The sequence below is a fragment of the Petaurus breviceps genome, unplaced genomic scaffold (assembly GCF_028583685.1).
Source record: "Petaurus breviceps papuanus isolate PSGF00001 unplaced genomic scaffold, PetGlider_PUasm1.0 90842, whole genome shotgun sequence".
In the NCBI taxonomy this organism is placed as follows: Eukaryota; Metazoa; Chordata; class Mammalia; order Diprotodontia; family Petauridae; genus Petaurus; species Petaurus breviceps.
The window spans coordinates 19,630,342-19,647,544 of NW_027187358.1; the positions used below are offsets into that span (position 1 = coordinate 19,630,342).

Consider the following 17,203-nt stretch of genomic DNA (forward strand, 5'->3'; position numbering starts at 1 on the left):
TTGAGACAATAGGAAAATCAAGAAACTCCTAAGAGTCAAAGGAGAATTCTAAACTGTTTTGGAGATGGGAGAAAGAGACAAAACTATTCGAACTATCTAAGAAATTAAATGTTTTTCCCATAAAGAGTGAATTCTTTAAAGAGAAACAATTTCCTATGTTCCAGAATAATGACAACAAACTAAAGGTACTGCCAAGAAAGAGGCTCAGAGGCCACAGGACAAAAACAGGGCTGATAGCTGATTTCTGTTGAGGGACATGATGGTAACCATCTGTCAACCTGGCATGAATAACCAGGAGGTATGCTGATTTCCTAGGGTTTCTACACGAGGCTTGTCAAACCTGATGACCACCTCCACCTACACACTTGCAGTAATACACATACAAACAAATGATTTTTTCAGAAGCAACCTAGAAGGTATGTTTTTCCTTAAGAGATTAATAAGTCCTAAAGTTAAAGACCTTAGGAATATTAGTGCTGGGCCCGGATTTGATCTGGATCGTCCCGGCACTGGGGCCGGTGCTCTTGCTCGCTGAGCCACCTGGCCAAAGTTGAACTACTAACATTCCTACATGGAAAAACAATAATTGTAACTTTTGAAACTTTTCTCAGTAGTAAGGGATTAGAAATATATATATTATGTCTTTATATGAGGGTATGCGGGCATATGAATATATATGTGAATGTGTATATGTATGTTTACAGGTATACATAGATAGAGGGCACAGGACCAATTTAACATGAAGGGATGATACTTAAAAGGTGAAATTAAGAGGTGAGAGGAATATAATGAGAGGAGATGGGGAGAGACAGAGTGGGGCAAACTATCTCATACAGAAGAGGCAAGGGAAAATGGTTACAATGGAGGGGAAGAATAGGAAGGCAAAAGGGAATGGGTCAACCTTATTCCTATTGAATCTGGCTTGAGGAGGGACGGAAATACACACTAAATAGGGGATCTCACCCTCCAGGAGAATAGGGGGGGAAGGGGATGTGAGGGGGGATGATGGAAGGGAGGGCAGGCTGGGGGGGAGGGAAGTTGGAAGCACCCACTTGTGAAAAGGGACAGGATCAAAGTAGAGAATAGAACAAGTGGGAGGTGGGATAGGAGGGAGGGAAATATAGTCAGTCTTTTACAATACATCTACTATGTTATTGTTTTGCATTAGCCGCACATGTACAACCTATACTGAACTGCTTGTCTCCCCAGTGGGGGTGGGTGGCAGGGGGGAAGGGAATGAATCTGGAATTGAAAGTTTTAAAATCAAATATTCAAATATATATATATATATATATGTGTGTGTGTGTGTGTGTGTGTGTATATATATGTATATATATATATATATATACTATTATTAATACCATCTTACATGTTATTAAGAAAAAAAGATATACAGGCACTGAGGCATAGAGATCCACTGGAAAAGTTGAAACGGGTATGGGAGAAAATATGGGAGAGAGCAGATTGGAGGTGGGGATATCATGTGGGATGGCTGTTTTGGGGGGATGGGTGGGGGAAAAACAGGGAGAAAATTTGTAACTCAAAATCTGGCGGAAACGAATGATGTAAATCAGAAGTTAAAGCATTAAAAAAAAAAAGAAATGATGAGAGGGATGCTTTTAGAAAAACCTGGAAAGACTTATATGAAGTGATGCATAGTGAAGTGAGCAGAACCAAGAAAATGCTACACAGAGTAAGAGCAATATTATACAATGAAGAACTGTGAATGATAGCCTTTCTCAGCAATACAATGATCCAAGACAATTCCAAAGGACTTATGATGAAAAATACTATCCACTTCCAGAGAAAGAACCAATGAAGTCTGAATGAAGATTGAAGCATACTATTTTTCACTTTTTGGGCGTGTAGTATTTTTTGGTCTATGTTTTCTTTTACAATATAACTCATATTTTGTTTGTTTTCACATGTATAACCTATATCAAATTGTCTGCCTTCTCACAGGGTGGAATTTAGAACTCAAAATTTTAAAAAACAAATGTTAAAATTTTTTTTACATGCAATTGGGGAAAAAATAAAATATTATTGGGCGGGGAACAGTTGTCCAGAAGTGGAACAGGCAGCCTCATGGGTAAAGTTGTCCCCTCAATAGAAGTCATCAAGTGGAAAATGAAAAATAACTCACAGAGAAGGTTCCTGCCTTGGGCATGATTTGAACTAGATGTCCTTTAAGGTTCCTTCCGATTCTATGAACCTATGTCTAAGAGTCAAGGAATTCAGAAGGCAGTGAATTTTCACTATAGGTATCAGAAAGGGTATAATGAAAGAGATGAATTTTTAAGATAAAAGGTTCTAGTAAACCAATAAAGTTACAAGTATGGTAACAGCATTCACCAGAAAGTTACCAAATAGAAATCCTTTATTTAGTCTTCCCATCAGAGAATATGTTTTAATCTCCTAAATCTTTCTGGGAAAAAATCCCAGACAGATTCCAACTTACTTTAAAAGATTTATCAAGAGACGGGCAAATCCCTGCATCATGCTGATCTCCAGTTTCGGAATTGATACCAGCTCATATAATAACTTGACAAAAAGTACATGATCTTCTTTGCTAAATTTTCTTCCATAAAGCCGAATATATCTAAAAAGGGGGAAAACATATGTTATATATACATATAATTAATATATTACTTTTTTAAAAAGCATATATCCTACTAGTCATTTATGTAACAATTTCATTTCTGTGTAGCTTTCCCACATATTTTCCCCTAATTCCATTCCCCCTCAAAATATGAATGTGCAAACAATTCTCATTTACTTTTTGCAGAGGATCATAATCGTTAAGTTGTAAAAGTACTATAATATTTGACATTTAATCATCCTAGAGAGACATTTAATGATTAATGCAAAATGTGAAATTCTACTTCTGTGTATTAGCCTGTATTTCACCATAAGGCACCTTGAAAACAAAAATTCAGAATTCTCTTCATAGGCAGAGTTTCATTCAAATGAATAATGTAATTGTAGACATCCCTAGAAGGATTTAAAAATAAAATCAATCTACAGGAATCACTTCTCATGATACAAACTATAAAGAGGAAGAATACTTAGTAGTAAATGTAGAAGGCACAATTTAAAATTTCCATAACAGGACCTCTGAAGTATGCATATGATTTTATCAGAGCTATGAAATGTGTTATATACATCTGATACTGATTTCCAAATGTTAAACCATATTTAAAATGAAATTATTTTGCTTTTTTGGTAGCTGGGCTCTACTTTTTATTTTCTTTAAAAGAAAAATTTTTATACTTTTGAGTCAATACAGTACACAATAAAACTACGTTTTAAAAGCCCCAAGCTTGCCCCCCAAAATTTGCTTGAATTCAAATAGCCTGAACCATAAACAAGCCATAACAAATCATTAAACAAGCTTTGTTTAAAGTAATTATTACTCAACATTTACTAATAATAACAACAATAACAGCATTTATATATAACTTTAAGGTTTGTAAACCATCACCTCATTTTATACTTGTATACTTATTCCTTTCACATCATACCTTTCCCATCATGGTTTCAATATATCACAGGTTGACATAAGAAATTAAATGGCAATTTTAGGAGTTTTGCAAAACTATAGACGATATTAAGCTATGACCAAATACTTAACCCAAATTTTACAATAAGGAACTATTAATACCCCATAAAAGAAAAAAATCAGACTCCTTCTCTGTGCAAAAAAAAAAAAATTTATGCTGATTTTCCAGATTGCAGAGGTATCACACCTCTAACCTTCATGGTATGGAAGGGATAACTGTCATAACCTTGGGAGGCAGATACTGCTATTACCCATTTTACCAAAAACTGATGCAGGGAGAGGTTCAGGGTCTAAAAAGAAAGACACTTCTAACTTTGATTTGGGACTTAAGAGTCTGCCATACATGTAAAATCTTAAACTTTTTGAGGCAGGAGAAATATCCCCATTTTATGGAAAGTAAGGCAGACAATAGGAAAGATAACATGCGAAATAATTTCTATGTTCAAGCACTTTTAACACCCCCACAACAGCTATATTCTTCTACTGAAGACTCTTAAATACTTAAAAGTCAAGATATCCTTATATGAAAGAATAAAAGGTTTAGAATATTAAGGGAAACAATATCCATTAACACAAGGATTTCATTGCAAGCCATACTCTTCCAAAGAGAACAACTCTTCCTTTCTTCATTGCATAAGTGGGAGACTTATGGATGTGCTACACTATATACTGCTTGATATTTTTGAACTGTTGGTAAGTTTTGCTGAATTAGTTTTTTTCTTCTTTTATTGTTTGTTATATTGTTTCTCTTTGAGAAAGGTAAGGGATATACTGAAAAATGTAGGTGATGCAAAAACAGGATAATAAAAATTAATTTAAAAAATATTTATGACTGAACACTATAGCATGCTGTCAACCACTTAGGAAGACAATATTGACTAGACATCAGTATGAGAGAACCATTTCACTTCTTTCACTACAATATCATGTAGCATGATGTGGTCCTCCTGGACAACGCTAAAATCATTGCCCACAGATGGCCTTTTCCTCAATATTACCAAACCCTTAACTTCTCTTCTAGGATGTTGCTCCATCAGTTATTTTCAGTTTCCCATTCTATTGTCTTCTTCTCCTTACCTACCAATAAAAGACTTAAAGTGATCTATGTTCTTTTATTTTTGCTTTTTGGAGGGGGAGGGCAGGGCAATTGGGGTTGTGACTTGCCCAAGATCACGCAGCTAGCAAGTATTAAATGTCTGAGTTCAAATTTGAACTCAGGTCCTCCTGACTTCACTACACCACCACTACACTACAATTTCGCTTCCAGGTGTTCTATATTCTTAAAAAGGTAATCTTGCTCCAGTCACTCCCAAAGTAATAACTCCTCTCCTCTCCTCTCTCCTTCATTGCCAATGATAAGGACTGGACCTGTGATTTCACTAGTAGAGGGAATTCCCAGTAAAGGAAACTTCTACCAAGGCAGACCAGCATTTTCTCTATAACATATAGTCTTGGAAAGCTGCCAGAGCACTGAGAGATTAAAAGACTCGTCTGAGGTCACACAGCCACTGTGTCAAGAGGCAGAACTTGAATCTAGAGCTCCCAGGTTTTCAATGCCAGCTCTCTAGCTATTGATCCATGTTGCCCGTGTTTCTACAACAAATAATCTAAACTTGCGGTCCCTTCCACTTCAACCACTAGCTCGTCAAACCTCCACAATACTCAATACTCTTGCTTCTCTCAAAAGATCACCAATGATTTCCATAACATCAAATCCAACAGTTTTCCTTCAGTCTTCATCTTCATCAATCTTGATCTTACTGAAGCAAAGATAGTTTTGGTTATCAATTCCTTTTCTGCCTTGGTTTCCATGACACTCAATTCTCATGGTTTCCATCTTACCTCTGACAGCTCATTCTGTCACTTTGTCCAGCTCTTCCTCATCTTTCAATTCAAGTCCTTGGTCCTCTTTTCCCTTGGCCATCTCACTCACTTTTATAGTTTTAATCATCACTTCTACAAAGATAATTGACAAATCTACATCTATAAGCTAATCCCCCCAGAATTCTGGTTCTGCATTTCCAATAGTCAGCTGTGTACAGAGATAGATAGGTGGCACAGTGGATAGAGTATGGGGAGTAGAGTCAGAAACACCTGCATTCAAATTTGGCCTTTGACTCTTACTAGTTAGTTTCCATAACTGTAAAATGGGGATTGGGCAGTCAAGATGGCGGGAGTAGAAGCAGGACCTCCGCTGGGCTCCAGCTTCCATCTTCCCCAATCAATGTAAAAAGGGGACTCTGAAGAAACTCTGCAGCTGCAGAATACACAAAATAACACAGAGAAGCTAGCCTCCCACTGAGGACAGGCCGACAGGAATCGACCAGCATAGGGCTCTGGGAGCTGAGCCCAGGCCTGTGTGAGCCAGAGGTTTTAGCCCCAAGGCAGGCCTGACCAGGCGCTGGCCAGAGGGACTTCAGATCAGCAGCAGCTGTGGCCATTTCCAGAATTATCAACATGCAGATGCACAGGACAAAGTGAAAGGTCAGTGCAGTGTAAAGTCCAGTGCACTGGACTTTGGGACCCAGTAAGTGGGAGTGCATAGGCTTTTACCCCAGGGCGAGAAGCTGCTGAGACACCAGGCACAGCCAGCCAGCGCCACGTGGGAGCTTCAGCTCCTGGCCTGCAGAGTGTAGGGGGACCAAGCACCAGTCTGAGGGGTAATCCCTCTTGCTTTAACCTGCTTGGATCTGGATTGCAGTCTAGGGTGGAGGTCCTAGGGTATGTGACCAGTTTGCTAGTGTGTGTGGAGGTTTCAGAGAGGGCACCCAACGAATACCTCCGGCGGTTGAGAAAACCCCACCGATTGGGATAAAAGCTCCCCTGTCTGGTGGCAGAGTCCTACTGTGGCAAAAAGCCCCGGGATCAAGTGACTGTGGGGCGACATGACCAGGCAAAGGAAACAAAGCAGACAGAAGATTCCAAAATTAGACTCTTATTTGGGGGACAAAAAGGAGCAAAAAAGCATGGAACAAGAAGACAGTGAAGTCAGAACTCCTGCACCAAAAGCTTCAAAGGAAAATATGAGCTGGTTACAGGCCATAGAGGACCTTAAGAAGCAGATAAGAAAAGTGGAGGAAAAATTGGGAAGAGAAATGAGAATGATGCAAGAAAATTACGAAATGAGAGTCAACAGCCTAACTGAGGAAAATCACACCTTAAAAAATACACTAACTCAAAACTGCTAAAGAGGCTCAAAAAGGCAATGAGGAGAAGAATGCCTAAAAAAGCCAAATTTGCCAGGTGGACAAAGAATCTCAAAAGCTCACTGAGGAGAATCATTGCTTCAGAATTAGATTGGAGCAAATGGAAGCTAGTGACTTTATGAGAAATCAAGATGCTGTTAAACAGATCCAAATAAATGAAAGAATAGAAGGCAATGTGAAATATCTCATGGGAAAAACCACTGACCTGGAAAATAGATCCAGGAGAGATAATTTAAAAATTACTGGACTACCTGAAAGCCATGATCAAAGTAAGAACCTAGAAATCATCCTCCAGGAAGTTCTCAAGGAAAACCGCCCTGATGTTTTAGAACCAGAGGGCAAAATAAGAGGTTGGAAGAATCCACTGGATCACCTCCTGAAAATGATCCCCAAAAGAAAACTCCTAGGTATATTATAGCCAGGTTCCAGAATTCCCAGATCAAGGAGAGAATATTACAAGCAGCCAGGAAGAAACAATTTGAATATTGTGGAAACACAAATCAGGATAACCCAGGATCTGGCAGCTTCTACACTGAGGGATCAAAGGGCATGTAATGTGATATTCCAGAGGTCAAAGGAGCTGGGATTAAAACCAAGAATCACCTACCCAGCAAAAGTAAGTATCATGTTTCAGGGGAAAATATAGTCATTCAGTGGAACAGAGGACTTTCAAGCACTCTTGATGAAAAAACCAGAGTTGAATAGAAAATTTGACATTCAGATACAAGAAGCAGGAGAAGCATGAGAAGGTAAACAGGGAAAAGAAATCATAAGGAACTTATCAAAGTTGAACTATTAGCATTCCCACATGGAAAAACAATAATTGTAACTGATGAAACTTTTCTCAGTATGAAAATAGTTGAAGGGAATAGAAATATGTATATGTCTATATATGAGGGTATATGGGCATATGAATACATGTGAATGTGTGTATATATGTGTACATATATGTATACATAGATAGAGGGCACAGGACCAATTTAATAGGAAGAGAAGATACTTAAAAGGTGAAATTAAGAGGTAAAAGAGGAATATAATGAGAAGAGATTGGGAGAGACAGAATAGGGTAAACTATCTTATATAGAAGAGGCAAGGGAAAATGGTTACAATGGAGGGGAAGAATAGGAAGGCAAAAGGGAATGGGTCAAACTTATTCTCATTGAATTTGACTTGGGGAGGGAATGAAATACACACTAAATAGGGTATCTCACCCTACAGGAGAGTAGGGGGAAGGGGATGAGAGGGGGGATGATGGAAGGGAGAGCAGGCTGGGGGGGGGAAGGGAAGTTGGAAGCACCCACTTTTGAAAAGGGACGGGATCAAAGTAGAGAATAGAACAAGTGGGAGGTGGGATAGGAGGGGGGGAAATATTGTCAGTCTTTTACAATATATCTACTATGTTATTGTTTTACATTAGCTACACATGTACAACCTATACTGAACTCCTTATCTTCCCAGTAAGGGTGGGTATCGTAAAGGGCATAGAGATCCACCATGCCCTACTGGAAAAGTCTAAGGGGGTGTGGGAGAAAATATAGGAGAGAGCAGATTGGAGGAGGGGATATCCTGTGGGACTGCTATTTTGGGGCGGTGGGTAGGGGAAATTGGTAACTCAAAATCTGGTGGAAATGAATGATGTAAATCAGAAGTTAATAAAGCATCTGAAAAATGAAAATGGGGATAAAAATAGCATCTACTTCCCAGGGTAGTTGTGAGAATCAAATGAGATATTTGTAAAGCACTTAGCACAGTGTCTGGCACATAGGAGTTCCTTAATACATGTTTGTTCCCTTCCCTCTCTTCCCCTCCATCTCTATACCCCCCCCCCCCCATCATTCAAACCCAACATGTTCTGAACTACCTATTTTCCACACCCTCCGCCCCTTCCCCCTAACCCCACAAAAAAAAAAAAAAAAAAATCCTACACATCCTCTCAACTTCTCTGATACTTTGATTATATCATCATTTTTCCAGGCTTGAAACTTTAGAAGCCCCTTAGAGCCTTTACTTTCCCTCAGGACAAACATTTAATAGTAGCCAGCCTCTTAACCTCTTTCCCATTCTTTTTCCTTTTCCATTCTGACTCTCTTTCAAGTTCAAGACTCCATTACCTTTCCTTTAGACAACCATTAAAGCCTAGCTGGTTTTCCAGTCCCTACTCTCTCCCTGTCTCCATGCCACACAATCTTCCTTATATATCACTCTGATTATATCATTCCTGTACTCAAAATCAAGAAACCATCTTCCCACTGCCTTCTGAATAAAGCGTTCAGGAGGGCATTCTAACTGCCCCCGCCCAGCCCCAATCTTGCTTCAGCCTGTCTTCCTTTCAGGTACTCTGAATTCTAGCCAATGTGAACTACTCAGCATCTTCCCTTTTCCTTTTCTGCACCCAGACTAACAGTTATACCTGAAATAGCCTTTTCTACTGCTTCCTGAATTCCCTCCCTTCACTCAGGGTCTAACATGGATTTCACCTTCTCCATGAAATCTTCCAGCCTTTACTTGGGAGATTTCTAATGAGAGGGAAATACATTACCTTCCAAAGCAACCTAGTCTACTTTTGAGTAGACATGCTTTTTTTCAGCATGACTAAATTTGTCTCTTCACTTTTCAATTTTTGTCCTTGGGGGTTAAAGAGAATGAGTCTAACTAAACTGAAATCTACTGTATTTTGTTGCTAAAATAGAGAATTTGTCCAGTTCTTGAGACATACTAGGTCTTCCTTTGTTTTCTACAATACTCCCTTTTCCTTCCCACAATTAAGTGACTCCTGCCTTTATACACAGCCTAATAAAATATCCTCACACTATTACCTATCTGGACACATCTGAAAGCCCTACAAATAATCAGGAGAAATTTCCATAAAATATTCCAGTCAATGTTGACAAGTCCATTATCTTCCATCCTCCCACAATAAAAAAAAAAAAAAAAAAAAAAAAGGGAAAGAAAACAAAAAGCACTTTTTATCTGCCTCCCCCTCACCTTTTAGAATTAAGGAAATGCTTTAATTTTTAGTCTCACTAAGTTAAACATTCAAATGCATGCAAGGGAACAGTAACTTTTTTAATAAAATGTAGTATGCAGTTAAATATTTATTTCCACTAGCTACTGAGGATGTTAGCCTAATTGATAATACCTATTATGAAAACATATAAAACAAAAAGCTAACAAACTAATCAAATTAAACCACATTGTAGAAATGGTCAAATGTAATGACAATCAATAATTTTGCTAGTAGTCCAAAGGGTCAGACTTCGAGTAAAGTTCTGCTGCAAACTTTACCATTAACCAGTTAATTTCAAAGCAAAGGACTTAAGATAACAATATCATAGATTAAACTGGAAGGGACCTTTTAAGTCATCTATCTAGCCTAATACTTTCAGTTAGTGTGTCAGTCAACAAGCATTTACAAAGTGCTTACTAATGTGGTAGTCACCATACTAGTGATAGGGATACACTATCTGAGTGTATATAAACTGAGGCCCAGACAAGGACTGACTTGCCCAGGGTCACTCAGGTACTAAGTAGCAGAGCCAGGATTCAAACTCAGTTCTTCTGACTACTTGGTGGGGATTCTTTCTACTTTGTCAAAAGTGAGAAAATAGCATAGTTCCTACTCCTCACTTTCAAACAGATTAAAATGCAAGAATCATTTTTTAAGAGCAAGTGACAGATAAATTCTCATGAGGAAAAACCATCAAAGCACTGAGGAAAAAGAGTAAGTAAAAAATGAGTTTGATTCTTAATTCTGCAGCATAGTACCAGTGGCCCTGCTCAAGTCACCTCTTTAAGGCGTCAGATTCCTTGCCTCTAAAGTCTATCACTTCCTTTGCATTTCAAGTGCTTAGCACAGTGCTGGAACATCATACTTTCCATCTGTAAGGGGGGGGATCTTGTACTCAATAACCTCCCAAATCCATGCTACCTCAAAATCTAAGATGGAACTAAAGCAGCCTTCAAAGGAAAATTTTTATCACTTAAAGTATATTAGCAAAAGAGGAAACAATGAGCAATGAATTGAATATGCAACTAAAAAACTAGAAAAATCAACAAATTAATCCCAAGCAAAAAAGTAGAACTCTTGAAAATCACACACACACACACACACACACACACACACACACACACACACTGCTGATTGGATGCACTACAAGTTTATTACCTTGTCTCAGTTATACTCAGTGAAGCAAGAGTATCCTTTTACCTTTCCCAAAGTGATTCTCTAGTTCACCCTCAATACCTGTTGGAAACCTCTTTTCAAGCCTCCGACTAGCACCTTCTTAGTAAAGGCCTTTGTCTCACATTTTCTCAGGGAAAAAAAAAAGGAAAGAAAACCAAGGCCCTCCACTTAACTTTCTCTACTCTTCTTTCTCCTCCTCCTCCTCAATTCATAATCCCTTACATCAATAATTACCTCCCCCCACAGCACTTCCTACTTTATTCCAATTGCTGATGAAGAGGGGACCTGGTTCTTCATAAAGATCAACTTGATACATGCACTCTTGATTCCATCCCTTCATGTCTCCTCCAGAAGATTGGTCCCATTATCATTCCATTTGTCTTTCTAATCTTTAGTCTCCCCCTACATACTGGTTCTGTTCTTGCACTATACAAACTGCCCAAGTCTCCCCAAACACAAGAGATCTTAACATTTCCTGCTAACATTAGGTCCTATATGTCTCTTCCTTTCTTCAACAAAATTCCTTTTAAAAACCACCTACCATCAATGCCTCAACTTCCTCTCTTTAAAATCCCCCTTCAAGCTGGCTTCCAGTCTCATCACTCAACTGACACTGGTCTGAAAAGTTACCAATTATCTAAAAACTTACCAATTATCTCCTAACAATTTAATGGCCTCTTTTTATATCCTTATCCTCCTGATCTCTTCTACTCTATTTGACACAATTCTCCTTTTTTTCTTTCTACATCCTTTTAGTAATAACCTCATCAGTTCCCATGCATTTATCACTTCTATATTGATGACTTCTGTATCAACAGATCTAGCCCTACCTAGTCTTCCTCCCAAGCTCTAGTCACTCACCACCAAAGGCCTATTGGATATTTTAAAACATACTTCCTTTCTAGAGGCATCTCAACCTCAGCACGTACAAGAGAGATTTTATTTTTCCCTTCAAATCCATCCTTCTTCCAAACTTTTAACTACAATTGATGCCATCACACCAACCTCAACTACTGAATTGTATATACTTGAGTATGACCTCCACTCCTCACTCTCTCACACCAATGGTACGTTAGCAGTCACATTTTGTTTCTATCTTCTCAAACATATTTACATATACATAGTTTACATATATATAGTTACATATCCCCACCCCACCCCCAAACACAGACACACAGCTGCCAACCTGGTTCAGGCCCTCATCACCTCTAGCCTGAACTACATCAAAAGCTTATTTGGTCTCCCAATCTTAAGTATCTCTTCCCACTCCAATTAATCCTGACCACAAGCAAAGTGATTTTTTCAAAAATTCGTATCAGATCACATCATTCCCCTTCTCCTAACACTCAACAAACTCCAGCAGCATCCCCTACAACCTTAAGGAACAATTTTAAACACCTTTGATGATATTTAAAAATTTAACAACCGGGGCAGCTAGGTGGTGAAGTGAATTGCGCACTGACCCTGGAATCAGGAGGACCTGAGTTCAAATCCAGCCTCAGACACTTATATACTTACTAGCCATGTGACGTTGAGCAAGTCACTTAACCCCAAATGCCCTGCCTTCCCCCCTCCAATAAGCAAAAAGCAAAAAAAAATTTAACAACCTAGTCCCTCCCCTCTTTGCTCTTGTGCTCCAGCCACACTGGCTCACTCAGTGCATATATTCCTGATGCTCAATGTCCTATTTCTGTGCCTTTGCACTGGCTGTTCCCCATGACACTCTCTCCTAATCTCCACCTTCTAGAATCCTACTGTCCTTCCAGGTTCAGCTTAAGTACTACCTTCTTCGTGAAGTCTTTCATGGCTCCCCCCAGGTGTTAAGTCTCTCCCTCCCAAAACTAGCTTTCACCCTTACTGTATATATTCTGTACATATTCATGTATACAGGCTCTCTCTCCTATTACAAAGTAAGCCCCCTGAGTGTAAGAACTGTCTTACACTTCTGCCATGGTATCCTTAGTGCTTAGCAGAGTGTTTGGATGATAAAAAGTATTTAATAAATTCTTGCAATTAATATAATTAGTTAATTCACCTGTCCACCTCTAGTTTGAAATTTCAATTGGTAATAAGTTGACAAAAATAAGCTAGAAAAGAGCTTCAGACTAAATAAATGGGAATTTAGTATTGTTTTTATTCAAATGCTCTTCATCCCTTATACAACATATAATATAAAAAATTCAGTTATGGAGTATATTCACCTTATTCTGCTTTCAGACACTGTTAGTCATTAGTACTTAAATTCTGAAGATAACCAAATCTTTGTTTCCTGAAGCCAAGCAGGGGCTGCAAGAAGATCTTAGTTATTTTTAATTGCCTATTACCCAGACAATGTTATGAATTAGTTAAGAGAAAATGACCACAGCAACAATGAAGGCCATATGGAAAAGTGCAAAGGGACTGGAATCTACACTGGCAGAAGAACACACACTGATGTAATCCTCAGACCTTTAAGTGTTTTTTATAATTGCACCCTGGAGCTCTAGATAACATGGGTATACTTTGAAAAGTCTAACAGTTGTATATTTTACAAAAGTAAGTAACAGTTAACTCTATTATTTCCAAATCTGAATATTATGATTCCCTCCTCTGAGTCTTCCTCAGAGGTTATCTCCTATTCATAGGATGACTTTAGGAGCCAGAAGGTGGTGAGGCCCTGGAGAAATAAACATAATTATGATCAGTCAAGATTAAAAGGAGCCAAATGAGTACAATCAGAAAGATTATTAAAGGATAGACAACTCCCTGGGCACATTTTGTTCCTTTGTCAATAGTCACCAGTGCAGTTGAGATGTAGAGGAAAGAGACTGATTTACTTCTAAGCCCAGTTCTGCTACTAACTAATCACTTTACTTCTATAAGCCTTAGTTTCCTCCCTGTATTAAGAAGAAACTTGGTTCCTTATTTGGCGTCCCTCTGCTTAAAGAAAAGGAACATAGTAATCAAGTGTCTTTGCTTTAGGCCTCACAAAGAGGCTTTCAACTTACGATTGTTCAAGTGTACTTAATGAAAGCTCTGACCTCTAGCCACTGCTGGTACTCAAACACAAATAGCTAGAATGAAAGGTAAGGCGGGCAGATACTTCCTCAAACAAAGAAACTGACTAAAGCCACGGGAAAAAAGTCAATAATAAAACTTTTACCTGGGGAGGCGGGGCAGAGGAGGTGGCAAGGGGGAGTCACAGAGTGGGACAATGCAGTAAATGAAAACAACAATGACGTCATTTTAAGATCTCTCATTTTAAGATCTCAACAATTTATATAACATAGTTTGGAAAATAATAGAGGAGGACCACTTTGTTTTACTTTTGAAAAATTTTCACGTTTGCAAACAGTGAATAATATGACTAAATCAGGCGAGTCATCTTGGGAACACTGTGTAAGTTTCAAAGACAACACATCATTAAACAGGTCCATCATCTTTGGGAAGATTTTACAGAAGAAGGCAGTCTGAAGGCCATCAAATCTGGCACAAATAGAAAAGACTTGACTACTGGTTAAACTAAGAACTCACTGCTGGTTAAACAAATAGAAAAGTCTATCGTTGGCTAAGTACACTAGTCTCTTTCAATAGCTTATATCACAAAGAGGGATGCTATTTTACAACTACAGACATTCATAAAAACCTCTAGGGGAGAAAAAAAAATCCAGTCATTTGGTATTTATTAACCACTGAAATGATACTCCCTTTACTCTTCTCACTCATTTCCCCATCTCTTCTTCCTCTCCTGGCTAGGCCACATAAGGGGAATATATTCTTTCTACAAATGCTTTAAAAATTAAAACACCCCCCCCACACACACACAATTTAAGCCTTATTTTTTTCATCTCTTTCAGGCATTTTGCTATTTCTGCATCATCTAACTTATCCTCTCCAAATTCTATCTATCCTTCAAGGTCTAAACTTAAATGAAACTTCTACGTAGTCTTCCTTCCCCTGGAATAGTGAGGGAACTAGAGACTATGCCATATGAAAACTGATTAAAAGAATACAGGGATATATAGTCTGGAGAAAAGAAGACTTGAGAGCCACAATTTTATTGTTCAGTCATGTCCAATTCTCTGTGAAAACCCCAATTTGGGGTTTTCTTGGCAGAGATACTATACTGTAGGGGTTTCCCATCTCCTTCTCCAGCTCATTTTACAGATAAGTGAGTCAAACAAGGTTAAGTGACTTGCCCAGGGTCACACAGCTAGTGAAGTGCCTGAGGTCACATTTGAACTCTGGAAGATGAGGCTTCCAGACTCCTTGCCCAGAGCTCTATCCACTTCACCACCTAGCCACTCCTACTATGGGGAACCACAATAGCTATCTTCAAATACTTAAGCATTATCGTATGGAAGATTGGATTAGGTTTGTTCTACTTGGTCCTTAGGGGCAGAACTAAAAGCAATGGGTGGAAGCTACAGAGGGATACATTTTGGCTAAGTATAAGGAAGAACTTCTAAAAAATTAGAGCACAAAAAAGTGGAATGAACAGCTTTAGCGGGATTAAGTTTCCCTTTACTTGAAGGCAGTCTTCAAAAGTGAATGCCCACTTATTAGGATGTTGTACAGAGGATTCTTTTCCGATTTATGATTTACACTGTGGGTGGCGAATCACAGTTTAAGAAGCGCTGAAGGGGTCGCAAGTAGAAAAAGCTTAAGAAATCCTGGACCAGATGACTTCTGAGGCCTCTTCCAACTCTTGCAATTTTGTTCCCTTATATATTCCAGTCTCCAAATCACCCATCTAAATCCTATTTATTTTAAGAGATTCAAGTCCTATTTCTTCCACAAACTCCAGTCAACAGGGCTCTCTTCTTCCCCTGAACTAAGTTAATTTGGCATTTGGCATCTATATCATTGATCTGGCTTAAAATTAAGCATGTTCTGTCTTATAACTGATTGTCCTATATCCCTTTGGCATTACAACCTCAACAAGCTCAAACGGAATTAATTGACCCAAAGTCTGCCCTTCCTCCCAACATCCCATCTCTGCTGAGGACCATTATCCTGACAATCACATAGGATATTGTCAAGTATCCTTGACAATAGAGACTTAAAATCTTGGTATTATCTTCAACTATTCCCTATCCTACATCTTCAATATTAAATCAGTCCCTAAGTTCTATCAATTCTACCTATGCTCACAGCCATCCTCTCCTCTCCACTAAACATTGCTACAACCTTAGTTTAAGACCTCTGGCCTACTACTGTAATAGCCAGACTTACTTAGTAAAGTCTCCTTCCTTTCAACTTCTTTTTCTATTCCATCCTATACATTGTAGACAATAATCTTTCTGATGCACGGGTATGACCATGGCACTCTCTTCAAGAACATTCAGAGGCTCCTTATTATGTATGAGATAAAGTTTAAACACTTTACCCAGCATTTAAAGTCCTTTATTGTCCTTCCAATCATATTTCACACTATTCCCCATTAATATCTTCTTTTGGTTTTGGCCAGAATGGACTTACCAGGTATTTTCCATTTTCATTCAATACTTATAACCACCATGCATCTAGGACCACTGGTCTAAAGAAACCTAATAAGTCATTTTGGAGAAAGAAGAGTGAGGGATGATTTAATCATCTTTAGATGATTTAGACATCAGAAGTCACATACATACGCAGGAAATAAGTAACAGACCTAAAATGTGAGCCCTGGTCCTCTGACTTCAAATCCCACTCCAATATGCCATCATGTTCAGTGGACTATCCCCATGCCTAGAGTCACTCCTCCTCCCATTTTGACCTGTTGGAACCCTCTTATTTCCAAGCCCAATTCAAGTTCTACTTCTTCATGAAGCCTTCTCTGATTTCCCCAGCTCAATGGTGTCACTTCCTTCACAAACTTTCTTATGGTGCTGTCTGGATTTCTACTTGCCTTTAGGACACTCTAAGAGCTATCACTCTTAGATATTTACATAATATAATCTGATGAATGGATAGAAGAGATGGGAAGATTTTTTTTTTCTTGATTACAAAAACTAATGTCTTCAGTGCACTGTCATGTATCAACTGGAGACTAAGAATTAATCTTGCATTAGTGGTAATAGCAGTATTTATATAGCACTGCAAGGTTTGCAAAGCACTTTACACATTTTTCATTTTATCCTTACAATAACCCTGGCAGGTAGGCACTCATCATTATCTTCATTTTACAGAGAAAGAAACTGAGGCACAGAGAAGTTAAGTGGTTTACCCAGGGACATATAACTAATAAGTGTCTTTATAATAATATATAATTGTTTATAATAATATAGCTAATAA

The 17,203-nt window shown here is 38.5% G+C and overlaps 1 protein-coding gene across 2 annotated transcripts in view; it reads right to left on the reverse strand.

Moving 5' to 3' along the window:
- PSME4 (proteasome activator subunit 4) overlaps positions 1-17,203 on the reverse strand; it is a 132,814-nt gene that overhangs the window by 106,022 nt on the left and 9,589 nt on the right. For both annotated transcript variants that reach the window (XM_069071707.1, XM_069071706.1), the window contains exon 2: positions 2,459-2,599. In XM_069071707.1, the coding sequence (XP_068927808.1) occupies positions 2,459-2,599 (141 nt within the window). The remainder of the gene's footprint in view (positions 1-2,458; positions 2,600-17,203) is intronic.